The sequence below is a fragment of the Emiliania huxleyi genome, assembly GCF_000372725.1.
Source record: "Emiliania huxleyi CCMP1516 unplaced genomic scaffold EMIHUscaffold_102, whole genome shotgun sequence".
NCBI classification, from domain to species: domain Eukaryota; phylum Haptophyta; order Isochrysidales; family Noelaerhabdaceae; genus Emiliania; species Emiliania huxleyi.
In genome coordinates, this window is record NW_005202303.1 from 174,364 (window position 1) to 189,110 (window position 14,747).

The 14,747-nt window shown below is 64.8% G+C and overlaps 4 protein-coding genes across 4 annotated transcripts; 3 read left to right on the top strand and 1 right to left on the bottom strand.

Annotated features, from left to right (window-relative positions):
* Positions 1-833: 833 nt before the first annotated feature.
* On the bottom strand, positions 834-2,740 carry EMIHUDRAFT_69515 (hypothetical protein; the record flags this gene model as incomplete). The annotated part of the gene is made up of 3 exons (XM_005793229.1): positions 834-1,342; positions 1,452-1,596; positions 2,171-2,740. 3 exons carry the CDS (start codon positions 2,738-2,740, stop codon positions 834-836), a joined length of 1,224 nt encoding a protein of 407 aa, XP_005793286.1.
* Positions 2,741-8,144: 5,404 nt separating this feature from the next.
* Positions 8,145-9,406, top strand: EMIHUDRAFT_222233 (hypothetical protein; the record flags this gene model as incomplete). The annotated part of the gene is made up of 2 exons (XM_005793230.1): positions 8,145-9,034; positions 9,340-9,406. 2 exons carry the CDS (start codon positions 8,145-8,147, stop codon positions 9,404-9,406), a joined length of 957 nt encoding a protein of 318 aa, XP_005793287.1.
* Positions 9,407-9,803: 397 nt separating this feature from the next.
* On the top strand, positions 9,804-10,477 carry EMIHUDRAFT_222234 (hypothetical protein; the record flags this gene model as incomplete). The annotated part of the gene is made up of 2 exons (XM_005793231.1): positions 9,804-9,934; positions 10,162-10,477. The coding sequence occupies 2 exons, from the start codon at positions 9,804-9,806 to the stop codon at positions 10,475-10,477; spliced, it is 447 nt and encodes a 148-aa protein (XP_005793288.1).
* A 1,761-nt stretch (positions 10,478-12,238) lies between these two features.
* On the top strand, positions 12,239-13,536 carry EMIHUDRAFT_466407 (hypothetical protein). Its single transcript, XM_005793232.1, has 4 exons — positions 12,239-12,702; positions 12,775-12,822; positions 12,916-13,071; positions 13,150-13,536. The coding sequence occupies exons 1-4, from the start codon at positions 12,253-12,255 to the stop codon at positions 13,306-13,308; spliced, it is 813 nt and encodes a 270-aa protein (XP_005793289.1). The 5' UTR covers positions 12,239-12,252; the 3' UTR covers positions 13,309-13,536.
* The last annotated feature ends 1,211 nt before the right edge of the window (positions 13,537-14,747 follow it).

Genomic DNA, 14,747 nt, shown 5'->3' on the forward strand with positions numbered 1-14,747 from the left:
CAACCAACGAGCATGTCCGCGGCCGCGTACGAGGGGGTAGTAACTGCAACCTCGGATTTGCAGGTGAGTAGTCTGCGATGAATGTGTGGTGTGTAGAAATCTGCAAGGTGGATGTGTGGTGTGTAGTAATCTGCACGAGAAAAGCTCTTGGATTGTGTGGTGTATAGTAATCTGCAAGGTGGATTGTGTGGTGTGTAGTAATCTGCAAGAGAAAAGCTCTTGGATTGTGTGGTGTATAGTAATCTGCAAGAGAAAAGCTCAAAACGTAGTAAACTGCAAATTTTCCCTGTCACAATAATGACCGCTAGCCCCGCGCACTTGTCCACGACTCGGCGGCAACGAATGTTTTTACCACCTCCGCCACGCTATCCAGCACGTGGACGGCGCTCGCCATCTCGACCGAGTCGTCCTCCGGCGGAAGCTCCGCGTCGCCCGCGGCCGCTTTTCCCGAGCGCGCTCGTCGCGCATCCGCTCGTGGTGGGCCTGCCGACGCGCCACGCCGGGGCCCGTGTGCCTCGCCGCCGCGTCCGGCGACGGCATCGGTGCTGTCCGCCCGAGCGTGACTCGCAACTGTCTCCACGATTTGCCAAAGCGCTAAGCGGCTCCCACCGACCACAATACACCCCAAAGTTGACTCCTCTCTCTGTATACATACATACACTCGAAAAGCACATGAACACTCGAGAAGAGATAGAGTAGCGCGCAAACGAACGCGAGAGTCCGGCACCTGGCGTGTACAGCGCCCGCGTCCGTCTCGCACCTCGAGCTCAACGCGCCTCAACCTCAAGTGGCATCTCTGCGAGTTGCGTGAACAGCTGCACGCATGCGTCCGCTCAGGCGAGCGCTGACGCGTCGGTATAGGTGAAGCCGGCGAAGGCGGCGGCGGCCTTCGCGCTCAGAGCCGAGTCGCTTCCGAACGACTCTTGCGCGACCTCCGACGTGAACTCCTCGTCGAAGTTGGACACGTCCGTCTCGTGGCCGACCTCCGGCTTGAAGGGCGGCTCGAGCTCGCGCCGCTCGAGCTTGGCCCAATCGATCGGCGCAAACCACCGGTGCTCTCGCAGCTCCTCGCCGTCGCGAGCCGACGAGCCGAGCCGCTGCTCAGGCTCCTTTTGCAGCAGGCCGTGGAGCAAGTCCCTCGCGTCGGACGAGAAGGCCGTCTCTGGCCGGAACTCGAGGGGCGCGCGCAGCACCTTCTCGTACATGGCGTTCACGTTCTCTGAGTAGTACGGAGGGAGGCCGCCGAGCATCTCGTAGATCATCGTGCCGAGGCTCCACCAGTCGACGCCTCGGCCGTGGCCGCCGCCGCGGATCACCTCGGGCGCGAGGTAGTCGGGCGTGCCTGGGCGTGCGTGGCAGAGCGGCCGCGTGGGCGGGGGGCGGGGCGGGCCGGGGCGGGCGGGCGGGCGGCGGCGGGGGGCAAGAGGGCCGGGGAGGGGGGGGGGGGGCACGGGTGCGGCGGCAGCGCGCGCCACAAAAGGTGTGCGTCTTGTCGGAGAGCTCCATCGCGTCTTTGGCGAGGCCAAAGTCGGTTAGCCGCACGTGGCCGTCGCTGTCGAGCAGCACATTCTCGGGCTTCAGGTCGCGGTAGATAACCTTAGGTGGTGGAGTGGGCGGTGGAGGAAGGGGCGGGGAAGGCGGTGGGGGTGAGGGAGGTGGGGGCAGAGTCCGGGGTGAGGGAGGAGGGGGTGCAGGAGGTAGGAAGCGACGGGCAGGCAGGGGTTCAAGCGCAGGGGGGGCTAGGGCGGAGGGGGCCCGGTGGGCGTTGTCCAGGGAGGGGGAGGCTAGGGAGGCGGTGGCTACCGTGGTTGAGACGGGGGGGGCGGGGAGAGCCGCCGTCGGGCTAGGGAAGGGTGGACCCGGGGGAGGCGGGGAAGGCGGCGGTGGGGCGGGTGGCGGGGGCGATGGTGGTGGCGGAAGGGGTGGGGGCGGCGAAGGCGGTGGCGGCGAGGGAGGCGGTGGTGAGGGTGGCGGGGGCGTAGGTGGGGGGGCGGGCGGGGGAGGCAGGAGCGGTGGTGGCGAGGGAGGCGGAGGCGAAGGCGGCGGGGGTGAGGGAGGCGGTGGCAGAGGCGGGGGTGACGGAGGAGGAGGGCTGGGTGGAGGGGGGGACGGAGGTGGAGGCGCCGGAGACGGGGGCGATGGAGGGGGAGGCCTCGGTGGGGGTGGTAACCTTGCGCGAGTGGAGGTGCGAGAGCGCCGACGCGATCTCGGCCGCGTACAGCCGCGCGCGTGGCTCGTCGAAGCGGCCGCGGCACTTGAGGTGGTAGAAGAGCTCGCCGCCGCAGCAGTAGTCCATGACGAGGAACAGCTTGGACGGGCTCTGGAAGGCGAAGCGCAGGTGGACGAGGAAGGGGTGGTGCGTGTCCTCGAGCGTCTTCCGCTCGGTCCGCGTGTGCGTCACCTCATTGCGCTCCAGCAGCACCGCCTTGGAGAGCACCTTCATCGCGTACACCGTCCCGTGGTCGCGCGCCTTGACGAGCATCACCTGTACGCGGCAGGTCGGCTTCGGGCGCGCGCTCGTAGGGGGCAGGGGCAGGGCTCCGAGTGCCTTTCCGAACGCGCCCTTGCCCAGCACCTTGAGCATCTCGAAGTCCTCGACGTTATAGCGAGACTTGCTGGCGCTAAAGGCACCGCCAACCGCGGAGGCGCCGTCGCCGTCGCCAACGCTGGAGCGCTCGTGCGCGATGTCGAGGAAGGGGGTGTCGTCCACGTCGTCTCCCTCGTCCGAATCCTCGACCATCGCGACGGGCAGCCCTGACGTGCTCTTAGAGACAAACGGCACCCCCGAGAGGCCGAGCCGCGCGTTGAGCACCGACGGCTTTCGCTTGTCCTTGAGCACCGTGGGTTTGGTGGTCACTTTCGTCGCGAGAGCGCGGACGCTCATGTCGGAGACTCGCAGCTCCTTGCCGGAGCACGCCGCGTACGCCCTCGACAGCATCGCCACGGCCTGCACAAAGTACTGCGATTTGAAGTGGTAGTCGTAGTCGGACTCGACGTGGATCACAAACTCCCGTGCGGCCGCACAGGTGGACACGCAGCTCAGCCGTGCGACTGGGATGCAGCGGTTGCACTTGGCGTAGTTGTCAGGCATCAGGTTGAGCACGTGTCTCGTGGTGACGAGCAGCACCCGAGTCTGCGACTTGCCGCGCCGGTTAATCTTGGTGACGTTGAGCGAGAGCAGGACTTGGCCAGCGAGAGCCGAGTTGGCAGCGAGAGCCTTGAGTGCCCGCTTGTTGCGTGCGAGCTGAAGGTAGTCGCGAGGGCTCACCTCCACAGCAGACGGCTCCACCGCGGCCATCATTCGGTGGCACCGCCGATCGGCTTTTCGCGTTTTGATTTTTTTCTGTGCGTGACATGGCGACAGCGGACGAACGAAAGGTGTGCAGACCCCAGTACCGGCGGACGCAGCGAGCGTCGGGACTCCGTCCCAGCAGACGAAGTCTCTCTCGTGGGCTCCACGGCCCGGATCGCGAGCTCGATCGATACACGACTAGGTTAGGTTAGGTTATTTATAGGTATGTATGTAAGAAGGTGAAGAACAGCCAGGCTCGGACTGGACACCAACGCGGTATGGGTGGACGCGGGACAGATTATGACGACACGCACGAGCGACACACAGACACAAACAGGCTCACACACAAGACACACAGCCAGCTGGCTGCCACACACCCTGAGTTGGCGTACACATAACTCAGGGCCACGTCCTCCCTGTCGCCCCCCCCAGCACACACGGTGCCAAGGGTACAAACAAGAGCACAACAACACAGGCAGGTGACAGGGAGTAACGTGCGAGGCTAGAGCAGACCGCTCCGCCTCTAGCAATCTCGCCGGCCGCAAGGCACGGACAAGACCGTGTGTGGGGTCTTGTGAGGTGTCTATGGACGCCCTCCTCACAGCCTAGCGGCCTACTGCCAGCCCCAACTCGCACTCATGGGTGATGTCAGTTCATTGTATGAGTGTATGCGAGCAGAAGCGCGTGTGCTGATCTAGATCGCACGCCGTGGCATATGACGGAGATAGGCGTGCGACCGCAGCGCGCCCGCCGTAAGGTCGACGGGGCGCGCGTGTCAGCGAGAGAGTTGCGGGCGGAGCCATACCCGACTTTTCGAAGACGAGCCCCGCGCCACGGGTGCCAGCCGTGCCTTCGCGGGAGTCGCCCCTCGAGCCGCGTCCCGTCGGCACTGTCTGTCCCTGAGTGCGTCCCGCCTTGGCGGCACACACTCGACGAGGACAGTCCGGCCGACGGGAACGTGTCGCGCGCACCGCCCTGCATCACAGACCGGGCAAGGAGGGGCCTGCTCGCATTCCGCGGAACAGGAGGTCTCTCCCCCTCCCCCGGCCTGAGCAGCCACGGCTACGGGTGGACGGCAGCCCCTCGAGTCGAGGACGGCCCACTGCGCTGCATCAAAGGCCAGAGGCCTGGTCAGTACAGGTGTTCGCGCCGCCCCGCTCAGCGTCGCCCGCCGCCGCGCCGCCCCGCCGCCCGATGATTAATAATTAATAATTAATTAACAAATAAGTAATTACCATCCGCCGCCGCGCCGCCCCGCCCTGCGTCGCCGCGTCGCCCGCTGCCTCGCCGCGCCGCCGCCTCGCGCCGCCCGCCGCCGCGCCGCGCCGCCGCCCGATGATTGAGCACTTGAGCACCGGATAGGGTCGATTCCGCATGGTACGGGACCCCTCGATCGTCTCGCCCACCCTCACTGGTGTGTTCATTGGGGGGGGGGTCATAACAAACACGGTACAGGATCGAGGTGCACGCTGCTGAAGCAGTGCCGTCCCCCCTCTCCCCGACGGCGATGGCGGTGTGACCGATCGAGCTACAAGAGGAACTTGTTCAGCAGGATCCGAGTTAGACCGGTGCACTACCTCACTGGGCCTGAGACCACCGAAATAATGTGTGTGTGTTTGTGTGTGTGTGTGTGTGTGTTTGCGCGACTCGGCGGCCCCCTCCGCTGGCGGCTGCCGCAACTGGCTCACGACAGCGTCTCGCCGGTTGCCGGATAGGAGAGTACAGAACGTCTGGAGTCTAACTGTGTACGTGAGATCGGTATTGATAACAAGCACGGTCGATCCGTCAAAAGCGATACACAATACAGTCGTTCCTATCTCGCTGGAGGGCTCTGTGCGCCGACAAACAGGAAGAGCCGTACGGCAAGAAGGGCTCGCTGTCAGAAGAGCTTCAGGTGTAACCTGAAGTCCGTGGTGTAGGAATCCTAATTCAAGTTCTTAGATCACAACCCAAACGATGATAGAAGGTAAAAAGATCGACGGCACGCGTTGCGCCTTGCCGATGATCCGCACCTACCTAGCACCTAGGCTCTTGGGTGGCGCGCCCAACACTTCACAACGGACCTGGTTGTGCCTCTGCTGCGCCCCGCCCCAAGTATCCTTTTTTTTCTGCCCATGTGCTACCAGGTCATCGAACCAAAACAAAACGGTATTGCTAAAAATCTCTCTCTCTCGAACCAGGCACAGTATGGGTTACGTCCCTATTCACAGCAGTATGACGGGGTCCTCTACCTCTGGAGCGTGAGTGGATTCTTTTTTCGACATAATTCCGGGATTGATTTTTTCTTCGGGAGACAAAACAATCTCGCGGGGAGCAATCAAGCATCATTTCTTCTTTTCAGTTGCGCACAAAAGGGTCGGGCACTCTGTGTTGTATATACACACGTATATGTCCGCCTCCGCCTCCAACTGGCCTCCCACGCTGTCCCCGACGAGCCTGGTCGAGTTCACGCACCTCGCTCAGCGCGACGCCTTCCCGCCAGCCGTCAGGCCTCCCGCGGCCGCCGCCGCTGCGGCCGCCGCGGCCACCAACGCTGCCGCCGCCGCCGCCGCCGCCGCGGGCTTCCCGCCGTCTCTTCGGGCGCCGTCTCTTCGGGCGCCGTCTCCGCCGCCCGCAAGCGCCGCCGCGCCGCCAACCGCGAGCGCATCCGCGCCGCCGCTGCCCGGCACGCGCACCCTCGCAGACGAGGTGGCGCTGCTGCTCCACCGCTCACATGCGACACGGCGGCGCGCCGCTGCGGCGGTGCAGGAGGACGTGGCGAGCGGCGACGCCGCCGCCCTCCCGCCGCGAGATGGGCTCACCTTTGACGCCGCGTGCGGCGGCGCGTGCGGCTGGACCTTGCGTGTGCTGGATTGCGAGGTTGACGTGGCCGAGGTTGGTCAGTGCGGCACTTGGGCGGCGTCCGTCTCGGTGGTGGCGCGGCTGACGTGGCGCGGCGGCTGCAGCGCACACGAAGAGACTGGCTCCGGCCACGCAGGCTGGCGACGAGACGGCGTCGTGCAGGGCGTTGAGGTCGAGGCTGTCGCGCCGCGGGGTGCGAGCGAGGTGGCGCCGACGGACGAGGCGCTGCTAAAGAGCGTTCCTGCGCAGGCGCGCGGGCTGGTCGAGGCGCAGGAGGGCGTCCCGCGTGAGGAGTCCCTCGCCGGCCTGCGCCGCGCCGTGCTGGCGGCGCGGCGCAAGGCCATCTGCTCGGCGTCTGGTCGTCTTGCCCGCAACTTTTACAGGAGCTTGCCGAGAGACGTGCGGGAAGGCATCGAGAGAGAGCTGAGTCGCCTGCCCGCGGGCGTACGGTGCTGAGATGCCGCGCTGAGAAGCGGCGAGATACGTGTCTGCGAATCACTCTCTGTCATGTGACAAACATGCACATGCACATGCACAACAACAACATGTACATGTGCCGTCCACGGCGTGTCGCTCGCGGGCGGTTCCGCAAATTTGGGAGCACTTGGAGTGCAGTCCAGAGCGGAGCGGTCCCTCCCGACTCACGGGGCGCTTCCCTGCGCGCAGGTGGCAGTCTCACTGCTGTCGTGCGGTGATCTCAGGCCCAGTGAGGTAGTGCATCTGACTATCCTGGATCCTGGATCCTGCTCAACAAGTTCCTCCTCTAGTCCTCTTGACCCTTGAGTCTTGTAGCTCGTGCTCGATCGGTCACCGACCGCCATCACCGTCGAGGAGAAGGCTTGCCAGAAGGGGGACGACTCTGCTTCGGCAGTGTGCACCTCGATCCTGTACCGGGTTTGTTACGACCCCCCAATGAACACTCCAGTGAGGGTGGGCGAGACGATCGAGGGGTGCGGGTGGCAAACCCCGCAAAGTGACCCGTTTTTACCCACCCACGCCCGTGCGCGCGTATCTTAGCTAAGGTACGCGGCCACACGCGCTGGCGCGCACGGCAACCGGGACTTACACGCGCGACAGGGGACTGCGTATCCTCGCCTGCCTCGGGGGAGAATAGCCGCCCTCACCCGCTGGCCGCGCATCGAGCTCGGCGCGGGGCTGATACGTGTCATTCTGTGCCGGCGCGTATCTTAGCCAAGATACGCGGCCACACGTGCAGACGCGTATAGCGGTACTCGCGCCCACACGTGCAGCCGCCTACGTGCAGCCGCCTATCTTGGCCAACATAGGCGGGCGTGAGCGCGTGAAACGGCCCGTCGGCGAAGGCGACTCGCGCTGGCACGTGCACAGAGGGATGTTCACATACGCGGCTACACGTGTGGGCGCCTATCTAGGGGAACATCGCGCCCCATGCGTGGGCGTGTATGTCACGCGGTACGCGGCTGCGAGTGCAGCCGCCTATGTTGGCCAAGATAGGCGGCTGCACGTGTGAGCCCCGACGCTCGGTCGTCCTCAACACCTTGCTGGTGAGCCTCATGCTACAGCCGGCGCAGGCACACGTCGTCTCTAACGCGACGCTTGTCAAGGTCGACGGCTCGAGCAATGCTCTGGCTGTTTTCCGCAAGTTGCCCAAGTCAGGCAGCGCCGCCGAAGGCCACGTCTCGCAAGAGGAGGTCCTCCAGTTAGCAGACGGTCTTCCGGCCGCGGGCGCGGTCTCGCTCTCGGGAGAGGAGCGCGTCAAGACGTTCGCCCGAGCTCTCGAGGCCAAAGTCTCCGGCGGCGAAGGCTCTGGCTGGGAAGGCGCTGGCTGGTTGGCCGCTGTTGGGGACAAGGCGACCTACTCCGTAACAATAATAAATTATAATCGGGTGGCTCGACGAATCCGGCGCGCCTGCTAGTGTGCGCGCGCCTCTCTTCACACAGCCGTCACACAGAGCACCTTGTTAATGTTATCGCGGACCTGGTGGAGGACGCCACACGAATAGCCGCTCGCGCAGCCGGAGTCCAGCTAGGAATGTCAACTCGCCGCCTCGCCGAGATTCCACCCTGCCGCTTCTACGGCGGTGCCGACTCGGCGAAGAAGCCGCGAGCCTGGAGAACCGCAGAGGAGGACGGCTGGTCGCTCCACGCACAGCAGCAGACCGCGCTGCGCGAGGCATCCGAAAGTGGCGAGGTGCCATGGGCGGTCGAGATTGGCGCGAATGGGCGGCGAAAATTCATCGTCGCCTCGCGCGAGAGCTTCTGGAGGCGGTACCGGCGGCTGCGCCCGCAGTTCCGCCACCACTACGAGGTGGTTGCGGAGGGGCAGCCGTGTCACCTGTACCTCGACCTCGAGTTCTACGTGCGCGCCAACCCGGACCGGTGCGGCGAGGCCATGACTTTGACGGTGCGCCGCGAGGTGTGCGCCGCGTTGCACCGGGAGTACGGCGTGCTCCCTCCCGATGACGCGATTGTTGAGCTCGACTCATCGACGGCGGCCAAGTTCTCGCGCCATCTCGTCGTCCGGCTTCCGGGCGCCGCGTTCGCTGACAACGGCCACTGCGGCCGCTTCGTGCGCGCGTGGGTCGACGAGCTCGCTGCGCGCCGGGCGGCTGAGCCAGCGCTGAACGCGCTGTGGGTTCGACCTGCATCGGCTGGGGGCTCCACGCCGCTGCCTGCGGAAGCGCGCTCAACGCCGCTGCCTGTGGCGCCCTCACCGCCGGCGGGCTCCACGCCGCAGCGGAGGGCGCCGCTGCCTGCGGAAGCGCCTGCAGCGGTGCAGCCCTCCTCGCCACCCTCGCCGAGCGACGCGGAGAGCGATGCCAGCCGTGCGGACGACTCGCCGATTAGCAGGTCGCGCAAGCGCATGAGGAGGGCGGAGGCCCGAGCCAGCGACTGCCGGCATGGCGAACCGGCGAGAGTCGGGTGCGCGGCAGCGTGCGCTGCAGCGGCGGAACTTCCGGGTGGGTGGGCGGAGGGGGGGTGGCGAGGCGCTGCCACGCCGCCAGCCCCTCTCGCGTCGCTGCACGCGCCGTGCGGTGTGGGCGTGGCCGCTGCCTCTTTCGAGACGACCTTCGTCGACCTCGGCGTATACACGCGCAACCGCTGCTTTCGGCTGTACAAGTCGTCCAAGCTCGCCGGGCAGGCCGAGCTGCGCCCGGCGCGGCTCTCTGCCGCAGAGCAGGCGACACTTCCTGGACACTTCTTAGACACTTCCTGGACACTGGAAGGCTCTCTGCCGCAGAGCAGGCCTTCCTGCCGCACGCCGCTCTTGCTCTAGTTGCTGTGGACCCTTGAGAGTCAGCAGTATCTCCTCCTTGGGGGCCTCGATTCCCTTGCCACCACCAACTTCCGAATCTTCACAGAGTAGTCGATCTCTCCCCGTCTGTCACCATCACGATCATCACCTTCTCCTGCTCAGGCCTTCCTGCCGCACGCCGCAGAGGAGGACCTCTTCTTCTCCTCCCTCGTCACTCTCGTCCCTCCCGGCGCGACGTTGCTCTCACACGGCCAGCCGCCGGCGGAGGCAGCGGGCGGCGGAGGCGGCAGCGCCACCGCCGGCTCTTGCGTTGCTGCTGCTGCTGCTGCTGCTGCTGCTGCTGCTGCTGCTGGCGGTGGCGTCGAGGGCGGCGGCGGCAGCGGTGGCGGCGGCGGGGAGTCGACGCGTGGCCCCGCGCAAGCGGGAGCTTGCCCCATGCCCGGACTCTCCGCCTTCATGCTCTCCGCTTGGGCGGCCAAGAGCGGGATGCCCGCTGCTGCACGCAAGTGGTCGCTCGAGCCCGCGGCGAGCCGGTTCACCCTCACGCTCGCGCCGAGCAACCGCTGGTGCCCGCCCCCCCCCACACACACACATCACACCGCTCACCCACGCGCACTGGGATCTGTACTTCAGCTGCCGTGGGGCTCCTGTCTTTTAGACGTGCAGTCGCGAGGGCTGCCGGGCCCTTGCGCCACCACCGTTGTGTGCGTGGAGAAGCTTACCTGGCCTTCCCTATCAGCCACGAGAGGAGAGCGTGGCTGAGGGCTGCATAGACTCGATCGCAAGATCCTAGGTGCGCGCACGTCGGACGGCAGCACCGCTCGAACGGGACGCTCCTCGTGGCCAGCCTTGCGCGCGGCACTTTCCAGCAGCGGTGCTTCGACGCCGACTGCCGCGAGCAAGGGTTCCGCGGCTCCGACGAGCTCCCCATCCCACTTGGGGTGCTGCAGGCGGCGAGCACCGCGTTGGTCACCCCATCAACGGCCACCCCAGAGCTAGATCTGGCTAATGATTGGGACGAGGGGGAGGGGTGGAGCTTGCAGGCGCTCGCGCAGCTCGACGCGGCCGAGGAAAAGGCGCGCCGCCAGCTGGAGGGTCGTGTCGCGTGAAGAGGATGTGAGATAGGCGTGGGTGTGTGTTGAGGCGATATGATGGATGGATTAGTTGTTTGAGGTGGGAAAAATGTCAAAAGAACTACTCAACACCGTTCTCTGGTGTACGGCTTTATGGAAGGGGACGGGAACGTCAAGGTCTAGGTCAACGTAGCCTACAACGAGCGATGATATGTAGTAGGGCGGAGTAGAAGAAAGCAAAGAGGAGCCCTGCGCACGCACGACTCCGCAGGAGAAGCCTGCCCAGACAAAACACAAGGGAGAGGTGGGTGGGTCACAGAAAACTGCGGCCGCCAGCGACTGAGCCAGTCTCGTCGGAGATAGCCGCGCCGCTGCGGCTATGTAGGTTATCCTTCAACGTGAGGAGAGGTGGACAGCAAGCATAACAACGTGCGATCCATCCAAATCGCCGTAACGCCGAAAGCATGCGTCGCCGTCGGCTCGCAGCTTCGGGCTGCTTGCTCAACCCCATCGTCCGAGTCGTGCGCAATCTCGCGTGAGGGCCTTTATGAGACAACCTGGGAGTCTCCACTCCGGCAGCCGGCGCGATGGGCCTGTTTGAGCGCCGACGCCGGGGTCGTGTGGCGATGTGCCTCGGGAGCTCCAGACGCAGCTCTCGGGGCACGCCAACCCAGGAGATTTAAGCTTCTTCGGGCCAGTTGGGGGGGGCAAACCCTGCCCGGCCCCTAGGACCCCAGGTAAGGCCCAGGTGTGGCCTAGGGCATCAGAAGGGACCAAGAGGAGTCCAGTCTGAGCCATAGAGCCCATGTCTTTGCCCCCGAAGGTCGCGTTCAAATGCCCGGAACGGACGTTACAGTGGTGTCCGGCCGGCGCGATCACCGAGCTGTGACGCTCAGGGAAGCCCGATGAGGTACTGGTTTCTTTGCCCAGGGCTGGCCTACGGCCCGTGCTGGATCAGCTGAGCAAGGTTTGGGGAGAATCTCCCATTCACATCTTCAGATATTTTGACGGATGACCAAAATCACCCCGTTTTTGCCCATTTTCGGGTAATACCCGCACTTTTGCATGGTTTCGCCCCCGGGACCACACCGACAGCCGCTACAACTACTGAAAACCCCGCATACCACTTTCGCATACCACTATACCATACCACTCCAAAACTAATCAAAATATCGCCAAATACCAGTCTCATACCGGTAAAGTTTGAGCACTGGTTGACGCGCTCATTTCTCGCCATCCATATCGCACGGGACCTGGGGGCTGGGCGAGTGTTGGGTTTGGACGACATTGGAGTGGTAAGAAAAGGAAAAATTATTTGCCTGCCTTAGAATTAAAGCAGAGTTTGCTCGTAAAACGGAAAATTCTTTCTCCCATTGAGCATTTCAGAGTTTGCTAGCGCCGGCTTCGAACGTTTTCCGGGGTGTGGTACGGTAGTCTCACGGCTTAAGCGTTAAGGGGGTGGGGGGGGTACGGTCTCCGGCTGACCGCCCCTGTCACCTCTCCGCGGTGAAAAAGAAAGAAAGAAAGAAAACGGACAACCCAAGGGAGGGATGGGAGGACGGCACGCCGCCACCACACAGGGATTTTAAGGAGAGGGGTGTGGTGCGCTAGCCGTTGCCCACCCTTGGGCGTCCGCCTCTTCCTATCTCTCTTCGCAGTCTCTCGTAGATCTCCGCGGTGAAAGAAAGAAAGAAAGAAAACAGACAACCCAAGGGAGGGATGGGAGGACGGCACTCTCCGCGGTGAATACGTTTCTCAACAGCGATGCTTTCTTTATCGCTTTCACCGGCAGCATGGGCGTGGAGGAGAACATGCACAAATCGCTCGACGAGCTGATCGAGGAGGACAGGCCCCCTCCGAGAAAGGCGGCCTCGGCGGGCGGGGCGGGCTGGGGCGGCGGCGGCGGTGTCGTCTGCTACACATGCGGCCAGCCGGGTCACAAGTCAACCGTCTGCCCCAATGGCGGCAGCGGGCGCGGCGGCGGGCGCGGCGGGCGCGGCGGCGGGCGCGGTGGTGGCGGTGGGCGCGGCGGCGGCGGCGGCGGCGGCGGCGGCGGCGGTGGCGGCGGCAGGGCGGGTGTGGTCTGCCACACGTGCGGCGGAATGGGTCACACCTCAAACGTCTGCCCCTCCAACATGGGGGCATGGAAAGGTCCTATCGTCTGCCATTACTGCGGCGAGCCGGGGCACACGAGGCCCAACTGCCCAAACAAGCCCGGCGTCAAGGTGAAGGACGCGCGCGCCGTGCGGACGACGCTCGAGGCGTGCGCCGCCACCCTGCCACTCCGCCCCGCCGCTGCGCCAAGTCACCCGCGCTTCTCGCCTCCCGCGCAGATGCGGAAGAAGAGGACCACCCGGCAGGAGGCGGAGGACACCATCGTGGTGCGGGCCGCCCCGCCAGAGGGCGTCGCCGCGCGAGGGGCCGCCTCCATGCCCCCCCCCCTCCCTTTCAGCGGCGCCGCCCGCCCCTTTCAGGCGCTGGACGGCGTGGACGTGATGCGTGTCTCGGGCGCGGACCTGAGCCTGGACTCGAACGGCGACGGCTCGGAGATCGTGCTCGCGTGCATGAACGAGGGGCTCGCGCCGTACGGCTTCTCGATCGCCGTCAACGAGCGGGACGGCTCGTGGCAGGCTCCGAGAGACGCCTCCGCGAACTTCCTCCTCCCAAGACGGGCACTTCCGCGAACCCTCTCCTCCCCTCGGCCGCAGGTGTCGGACCACAAGGTGACGCTCATCCGCTTCTACGACGGGATGGTCATCAAGGGCGGCGCGCTGCAGGAGCCGCTCTCCCCCGCCGGCAAGGGCGGCAAGGGCGGCAAGGGAGGAGGCAGGGGCTTTGCGGCCGGCTTCAGGTACGCGCCGTACTGAGAGCGGAAGACGCGCCGGCCGGTCCTGCCGCCCGATAGCAGGCCGCGACCTGCCGGTTAGGGCGCATGGATTGCGCGCAGCGGCGCACACTCGACACTGCGCGTGTGGCAGCCCTGACCGTGACCCTGTCAGGCTGTGTGCAAGTGAGTGTGGGGCGTCCCCGCCGCGCGCTCGTCGCCACGGCCCCCGGTTTACCGCGTTGAGTTTAATTAGCATGTTCATCACGTCCGCTCCAGCGCGCAGGTTTCAAGTGTCAAGATCCCGCACGAAAACTCTCGTAACCTTAGACCTCTGCTTATAAACTGCTGTGGCGTGGGACGACAGCGCGCGTGGTCGGGTACTGCGGCATACTCTCCTTACTCGATGTGTGGCATGTGCCCCTGGATTCCTCTCGGTCTATCTCGGCGAACGGCCGCCGTCAGTGAGTCAGACACGCACAGAGACCGCAGTGTTTGGCGGGTGCACAAGCCTATTGCGGCTCTGAGATCTCTGGGCCCTCTGGCTGTTCGCGCTGCCGTCGGTGCACGGCCCGAGTGGTGGTGCAGCCGATTCCATGACCCGCTCCTGTAGGCGGCTCTTGTCTCTGCTCTTGAACCTGTCGCCGCGCGCGGCGATGGCTGCCCGCAACGCGCTCATGCTGAGCGCCAACACCTCTTCCCTCGAGAGCGTGCCCAGAGGGGCTGGCTCAGCCTCGCCAGAGAGTGAGAGCGCCTCGACAGCGAATACCAGAGGCTCGTCCTCCTCGTCTGCATCGCCATCGGAGAGGGCGCGGGCCCTCGAATGGAGCGCTCCGCGCGAGGGCGGCGGCGAGTGGGTCCCGGGCGCCCAACGTATCGACGTCGGCGTCCGGGGTCCCGCGGCAGGAGGAGAGTTGCAGCAGCTCGAGCCGAAAAGCTGAGGAGTCGACCGCCGCGCCCGGGCCGGCGAGTTTATGGCAGTGCCGACGCTGGCGGAATCGACGAGGTACCGCGGCGAGCACTGCCACCCAGGCTTGAGGCAGCTTCGACTCATCGGCCACCGGCCAGTTAGCGTTTGAGTGCGTACTGTGTGCACATTCAGAGCCGTTCTTTCGTAAGACCCAACGAGAGCTTTCAAATTCGTGGCGCTGTTCACGCTTCACAGGTTGTGTAAGCGGAGCAGCTGGGTCAGATACAGCTAATCCTTTGTGTTCACACCTGCAATTGCAGGTGTGAACCGTTTTCAGCCTTTGCCGTCGGTTGCCAATAGCGCGCTAGCCACAAGTAGTACGGAGGCCGACACTGAAACTAGTGTTTTCGCCATCGTGAGTTGCGATGCTCCAATGAGAGTATTTCCCCTGAGAATGTGTTCAGACCTTTGCGCGGGGTGTGTGAGAGAGATTTTTATTTAGCAATGCGGGGTGTGTGAACATGCGTGTCGCGCACTCATTCAAACGAGTTGTTTGGTATTGCTAAAAATCT

What these genes read in the sequence shown, in the direction of transcription:
- EMIHUDRAFT_466407 (XM_005793232.1), top strand. Translation starts at nt 12,253, where the DNA reads ATGCACAAATCGCTCGACGAGCTGATCGAGGAGGACAGGCCCCCTCCG. An exon ending in CCGTGCGGACGACGCTCGAG is followed by an intron (nt 12,703 to 12,774) that starts GCGTGCGCCGCC and finishes CCTCCCGCGCAG; the next exon opens with ATGCGGAAGAAGAGGACCAC. An exon ending in AGCGGGACGGCTCGTGGCAG is followed by an intron (nt 13,072 to 13,149) that starts GCTCCGAGAGAC and finishes CCTCGGCCGCAG; the next exon opens with GTGTCGGACCACAAGGTGAC.